Genomic DNA, 7,363 nt, shown 5'->3' with positions numbered 1-7,363 from the left:
ATCCCTTGGCCTGATTTTTTGTTTCATGCTTTTCTATGCCCCTATGAAAAAACACTGGCCCCCTCCTGGCCCCCTGGTACATTTGGTCTAGAACCGCAACTGGAGACAACAGATTTTGCTTAGAAAAGCTTTATTTTATTGTTTGATTTTTCTTATTGTTCCTGTGATTTTAAAATTATAATAAAAGATTGATTTATATCAAACTTTATAAACCTTTAAAATCTTCGTTGCATGTAAATGTATCCCTTATTGTCCAGAAATGTCCCTTAGAGAACCACATATGTAACTGAGCGCAGCAGTTAGTTTCAGGTAGCGCCACCGCCCTCTAGCTGCAGAGCAGAGAATTGCATCCCCAGAGCGTTTCATCCCTGAAGCTCGCCCTTCATATCACTGAGGCGCCGCTTCAATGTGCAGGGACGCAGCCAATCTCTTCCTTATGACGCCAGCGAGGCTGGGCTCAGATGTCTAAGGTTTAACAGACCCACCCTGGATGAACACTTGGAGGAGAGAGAAAAGGCGGCGCTGGGAGGACAAAATCACGACCTGGATCGCAACACCTGCCAGGGCGACGCTCACTTCAGCGACGCTCGCAGTTAAAAAAAAAAAAAGAAGTGGGGCAGCATCCGAGCATCTCACCGATAACCTGCTCTTTAATGGATTGTTTTCTTTATTCTTGATCTTATATATTAATTTTAGATATAATTGGAAAGCTTTATTCCAGCGGACTGTGTGAAATCTACCTCTGTTGAGACTTTCTATTTGATCAGAGAGCAGTTATGCTGCTTTGATGTCTCACTCCGCGCTGGGAAGCAGGTTAAAGGAAGAGCATCGATGCGTTTAACGGGACCCCCTTTGTTACATCCTCATGCATGAAGACTCTTAGACTTCAACTTCACCTCTCAGGACATGAAGGATCATTATAAATTAAACGAGACTCTTAAATATGATGGGATTTTTAAGTGGGATTGGAATAGAAGATCAACATAGTTTTATTGCTGCGTTCTCAGAGAAAATTACTAAATCCTAAAATATCCCTTCAAGAAAACAAGTATATAGCCTATAGAACAATGATATTGTTTCGTAGATTCAGAGTGTTGATCCTTATGGTGTTTTTAGTTGCGTGCACTCTGCACATCATGATAGACTTGCTGCCAAAGCTGGAGAAGAGAGCTGTCGGAGCGCACGGAGAGGAGGGCGGCTGCCAGTGCGCGCAGCACCCGGGCAGGGAGGCGCAGGGCTGGGGAAAGCAGCGAGCCAGGACGGCCGCCGACGCGGGTTGGCCTAACAAGCACACGCTGAGGATCTTGCAGGATTTCAGCAGCGAGCCCGGCTCCAACCTCACGTCCCACTCGCTGGAGAAGAGCGCAGCCGGTGCGGACAGAGCCGGAGAGTCCGGCGGAGCGTCAGCGAAGCAGCACAAGCCTCTGATGAGGGAAGGGACCGGGGGTCGCACCGCCTCTGTAAATCAGGCAGCCTCCCGGTTATCGGCTTTGTTTGAGCATCCCTTATACAAGGTTGACCTTCCTCCCCTCACGGATGATGATACTTTGTTTAACGTCAACAATGACATCAGGTTTTATCCAAGAGCCACAGGGAACCAGGGATGGTAAGCTGATTAGAGTTTAGGGTTAACACTGGGAAAATGATCACTTCTTTATATAAATCTGTTAAACTTCTAATGTTAAGAAGTTTACACTGAGAAACAGATGGTTAACTGGTTTTTATTTGTTCATCTATCTTTATATCCATTTATCTTATGTAATCCTGCACAAAACTTTAAAATCATCAGAATGTTTTCTAATTATTTTTACCTTTATTAGTTCCAGTACAGTCTTAAGATTTTACTTCACAAATTCCCTTACATCAGTTAACATATAACACAACAAAGTCTTGTTAAATCTTACCATACTGTATTTCTCCTCAACTCTTGTTATTATTATTATTATTTGTCCCCCAGGCATAATGAGGAGGGGGATGAGGATGAGCTTTCTCCAACTGCCGAGGTGACAGCAGAGTCTTACCCCAACTGGTTGCGTTTCCACATTGGGATTAACCGATATGAGCTCTACCCCAGGCACAGTCTGGTGCTGGACGCCTTGCTGAAGGACCTGGTCAGTCAGAGGATCACCAGCGTGGGTGAGTCAGTCAGGAAGAGCCCTGTTAATGGGGATTATTAGCTAGGTATACTGATCCTACACAGTCTAGGAAATCATGTAATATGTTTACATTTTGGGCTGCACAGTGGAACAGTGGGTAGTGTTGCTGCCTTGCACCGGGGTCTTTCTGCATGTTCTCCCTGTGCATGCGGGGGTTCTCTCCAGGCACTCCGGCTTCCTCCCACAGTTCAGAATGAGTGCGTGAATGGTTGTTTGTCCAATGTGTCTCTGAGTTGCCCTGCAATAGACTGGCGACCTGTCGGAGATAGGCACCAGCACCCCTCGCGACCTCAGCAGGGATAAGCGTGTTGGAAGTATGGAGAAAAGAAACTGTGTGAAAAAAACAAGTTACATTTTCAAACTTCTATTCTGGACAGGATTGCCCTGTTTCTAGCTTTATGCTTCTTCCCACATCCTGATGCTGCCACCGTCCGCTTTTAACATGAAGGGAGTTAGGGTGATGAGCATGCAGTGTCCATCCATTGATTTACACAACCTGAGATAGTTTTTTTTTTTTTTTTTTAACTCTTGGTATTGATTAGTTAAATATGAACAAATCAATAATTAATGACTTAAGACAAATATGAATTTTCTTTGCAATAGATGACAGGTTAAAGTGATAAAGCAATATAATCAAAAAAATATGATAAATAGATATAAAAAGGACAGATGTGGGAGCAGTTTTAACCCTGGACAGCTCTACAATTTGATCCAGATTTTCAGTGTCCTTTATAAAAGTAATACAAATGCTCAAAAAGCAAGAACAACAAAAAAAAAATCCCAACAGAATGACAACAATCATACATTGATTTTGTCTGTCCTTTCTAAAGTTTTTATTATGATTGTTTGTCCTTCAGCTACTTTCTATTTTTTCTCCCAAACTAATTCAGCTTCATTGTATTCACAGGGTTGTTTGAGACATTTTTTATTTAGTCTTAGTTGAGTAAAAATGACTCTTCTATCAAAAATGTTTTGCAGAAATAATCTTATACCTTAATACCTTTAGGTCTTACATGTACTGAACATAAAACTAAACAAGAAGTCTGGATCCATGAAGAGGTTTGCATTTTGTGCTGTCTTTGCTGATGAAATGGTTATAGATAGACAAAAAAAGAAGTCATCTACATTCAAATTAAGCATGAGAAATTCAAATTCATGCTGTTTTCTAGTTTTCAATAATCCAGAATTCTTTTGGATTCTTATCTAGCAACTGGGTTTTCATTTGAGAGCAAACCTTTATAAGCTACACTCCTCCGTCTTTTCTCTCTGCAATGAAAACTTGTGTGATCTATGCGCCTCAAGTGGTCTATAATTGCCCCCGCCATTCATCTGTTTTTATTGGTATTATAAGTTACAAAACATATATCTGCTGCATGGCATTAGAAAAGGCTCCCTCATCAGCATTTTCTTCCAAATTTCTCTCGTTCCAAATCATGCTTGCTCCTTGTTCCTCCTTTGTGTCTTGTTTCTGCTGGGGAGCATTTGTGGCCTTTTGTTCAGGATTCAGCTTACCTCATAAATCATACTCGTGGAAGCGCAAAGAAGCACAGGTGAAGGCAAGATGGATTTATCATAACGGTACGAAGAGGAGGGGGCAGGTTTGATTGCTGCTGGGGGAGGTATTCAGAACCAAAATGTGCCACTAGAAATTATTGTGATTGCATATCAGCGGACATAAAATATAAAACAAAGCAATCACTTAAGCTATGTTTGGGCTTCTTGCCAGGGTTTTTTTATTTTTTATATTAAACTGTCAGGATTATAAGCTTGCATGTTTGGACCGGGGTCATAGCTTTTAGTTTCACTAATGCTCCGGGTTTAAGCATCTTTAATGGTTCCACAGGGAGGCTATCCACCTGAGCTGGATAGAGTAAATGTATTACACGATTCCATATCTCCATTGTTTTGCACATTTACCTAATTTAATCAAGCCCATTTTAATTTCTGTCTTAGAACTATGAGATAGAAATACATAAAAACATAAGCGATCATATCCTTTTAGTCCCCCTTTCATAAAGTGTATAAGACAGACACATGTAGCACATGGCTGCTTCTGTAAAATGGTGTTCCAATATCTTTTTACAGCGAAAACAAGATTATAATGTTATGTTTATATGTTTGTTTTGGCTTTAGCAGCCAATATTAGCAAATAGGGTTAGTGTGGGTAACTCTGTTAAAAAAGGAAGCTTGTATTTTTAACTCGAGAGCTGTAGATTGTTATTATAAGAAGATTTCCCAAATTCTGTCAGCATTTAGAAAATGAGCATGTTTTATTGTAGGGAAGGGTTAAAAGCTCAACATTTTCCCTGTCAGCTGTTTAAAGATTTGCTCTCATCCTCTTTCACAGCCTGAATACACTAAAGTTGTCTCAATATTGTATAATATACAGCTTCTTTTAAATAGATTTCTCCACTTGTTTTAGAAGAAAAAACATCAGAGACGACTCTTAATATCCAGGCGTAAAAATGTTTAAAGATTTGCCTTAAAATTAGTTTTTTCTGTCCCTTTTTTTTTTCTTTTTGTTACTTTTTGAAGTGCAGGATTAAATTGAAAGAAGCTGGGCTTGAACTCACAAGCTCCTAGTATCAGAAATGCATCGATCCATTTTTTTCTTTCCCAGTCCAATACCAATACTTGGGCTGAGTGTATTGTCCTATAATAACACTATTATTGAATGAATAGATATGAGTGAAGGCATAAGGTTTGAAATAATCATTGTTAGAAGTAAGGTAACAAATGATTAGAGATATAAATGGACTAATTATTATTTATTAACTAATACAGTGTGAACACTTCCATAAAGTTTGCACTGCAAGCAGATATTTTAAATAATATAATATAGAGGCTGCCTAAAAAGTCTTGCATATTCCGGTCACTGTATTGCTGAGTATGACATTAATAAAAAAAAACAAAATGGCTGGATTGGTATGTGGCGTCACTCATCTGTTATCCTATCTAGCTAATAAGTCAATACATATTACTACATATATAATACAATCCATAGGCTACATAAAAAGGTAAACATGTTACTATTATTACTTATACTGGTAAGGCAAGGCAAGGCAAATTTATTTGTATAGCACAATTCAGTACAAAGGCAATGCAAAGTGCTTTATATGATTAAAATATAGGAAAATAAAACAGAATAAAAGCAAGTAGGAAAACAGATAAATAAATTAAATTAAATTAAAAATGCAGAAACAAAAAAGAACATTAAAAACAGTTGGACAACTGTCCAACAATACTGGTATAGTTCTAAACTTAGAGCATAAACATAAGAGAAACAAATATGTTTAAATCAATTTGTAAACATGTGACAACATTGAAAACCAGTCTTTCACTTAACAGGCTCACCTAATAACTATTGGATTCAGTTAAAGCAAAAGTAGCTCAATATAAGCTGACTTATGTCGGTTGCAGTGTCTATGGGGTTGACCCTGCTTTCCCTTTTTATTTTGCATTAATCTGTGTTATGCATTCAGGCTTTTGCCAGTACTGGTCATAAAGGTGCATCTTTGGTTTAAAATGCCGACTTAATACACCTTGATAACTCCAGCCTCTTCTCTCAAGAAGTAAAAAGTTGACACACCTGAGGTTATGTAGTGCAATGTGCAACAGTGTATAAAAAAAAAAGCCTTTAAAATGAGTCACAGTAAAAGGAAAATGCTTGCCGGCACTGAGTAGGATGGATTGAGACAGACAGAGCGTAACAGAGAGGATGTGAATACAAGCATGGCGTATACAAACAAACAAAGAAGAGAAGAGAAATAGAGAAACAACATGTGAGAGCTCTGGAGGCAACCGCACTAAGAGAATCTGTAAACACGAGAAAAAAAAACTGTATGCTCATCCAACAATCTGGTGCACAACAGGGAGCTTACAGTGATATTGGGACTGGGCAGCAGCACAGTGTTTTGTAATGTGCTCAAGTTAATATGCTGTAATAAATGAACAAATCCCCTCAAAAAGCTAGTCCATTGTGACAAACATAAGGCATTTTGGACTAGCCTGGCCTGACAAGTCCCGTTGTTTGAGTCAAAGGAAAGCAGGAAGCTCTCTGTCAGGATCCATCACCCTGTGGGAGAAGCTGCGGTTATGACTGATAGTTAGAGACATAAGCTTCCAGCGTGCAGGAGGTCAGCCTGTCTGAGTGACAAAGGAAGCAGTTATTGTGCACAAGATGTCACAAGGGATCTGCGCAATCAATAGAAGTTTGCTGAGAAATGTTGAGTCATTGATTCAAACAGGAAGAGGAGGCATTTAACAAAGCTACAGTCTCTGTTCAATTTACATTTCCTTATTTGCAAATTGCCAGTTGCTCATTCAATCTCACACATATCACTTTCTTTCATTACACGGTGTCTTCTAAATTGTTTACCAGATATGCAAATCTTTTTAAAGTTCTTAAAACTGCACAAATTGCAAAGACAAAAAACTTCTGTGCAAACGCGAAGGTGTTCCACTGTTTTATGTGTGCTTAGCTTTACTCACGCTCGACGGTGTGGTGTGCAATCTAACGTCTCACTTGTTTCCCTTTCAGCCATGAAATCCGGAGGCACCCAGCTGAAGTTGATCATGACTTTCCAGAACTATGGACAAGCGCTGTTCAAGCCCATGAAGTAAGTAGCGCAGCAATGAGTTATGTGATTTGATAGAAGCCTTACAGTTGCCTGCATTTTCATAAACATTTCTACAATCTGAAATTTGTTTGTTGCACAGGTTTTTAAATCCCTCAAACCTCTTTCCCTTTTAAATAACATCTATAAATATTTTTAAGAATATCAACCTGAAAACTGTGGGATGCTGCGGCAAACATACAGAAGATGGTGCTCGGGTTTGATTAAATTTAATAAAAAAATTTTTTTATCTATACTAAGACTTTAAAAAGAAAATATTTCAGAAAAAGGAAGCAACCCACAGGAAAGCCAGTATTATGCTTTTATTAGCAGGAATGGTGATTAGCTGTGGTAGGTAATAAAAATGTAATTCTAAAAGAAATAAGCAACTTTATAAAATAGGCTTAACATTTTTATTGTTTTAGGTCTTTGAGATCGTTGAAAATCATTTGAATAATGATCAAGCATTTTGTCATCTATAACATAGAACCCCGTTAATACAGAGTGAAAAAGCTCAGGTGGTATGAATACCTTTGGAAGTATTGCAAATGTAGAAGGGTTGAACAAGGTAAGAAGTGCTGAGTACCAACA

The 7,363-nt window shown here is 38.8% G+C and overlaps 1 protein-coding gene across 1 annotated transcript; it reads left to right on the top strand.

Moving 5' to 3' along the window:
* The first annotated feature begins 395 nt into the window (after positions 1-395).
* Positions 396-6,833, top strand: LOC107101784 (extracellular serine/threonine protein kinase FAM20C-like). Its single transcript, XM_015400833.1, has 3 exons — positions 396-1,606; positions 1,958-2,136; positions 6,697-6,833. Exons 1-3 carry the CDS (start codon positions 1,068-1,070, stop codon positions 6,777-6,779), a joined length of 801 nt encoding a protein of 266 aa, XP_015256319.1. The 5' UTR covers positions 396-1,067; the 3' UTR covers positions 6,780-6,833.
* The last annotated feature ends 530 nt before the right edge of the window (positions 6,834-7,363 follow it).

Source organism: Cyprinodon variegatus, unplaced genomic scaffold (genome assembly GCF_000732505.1).
Source record: "Cyprinodon variegatus isolate N-32 unplaced genomic scaffold, C_variegatus-1.0 Scaffold1152, whole genome shotgun sequence".
Lineage (NCBI taxonomy): Eukaryota > Metazoa > Chordata > Actinopteri > Cyprinodontiformes > Cyprinodontidae > Cyprinodon > Cyprinodon variegatus.
This window is presented reverse-complemented; position numbering and strand designations above follow the sequence as displayed.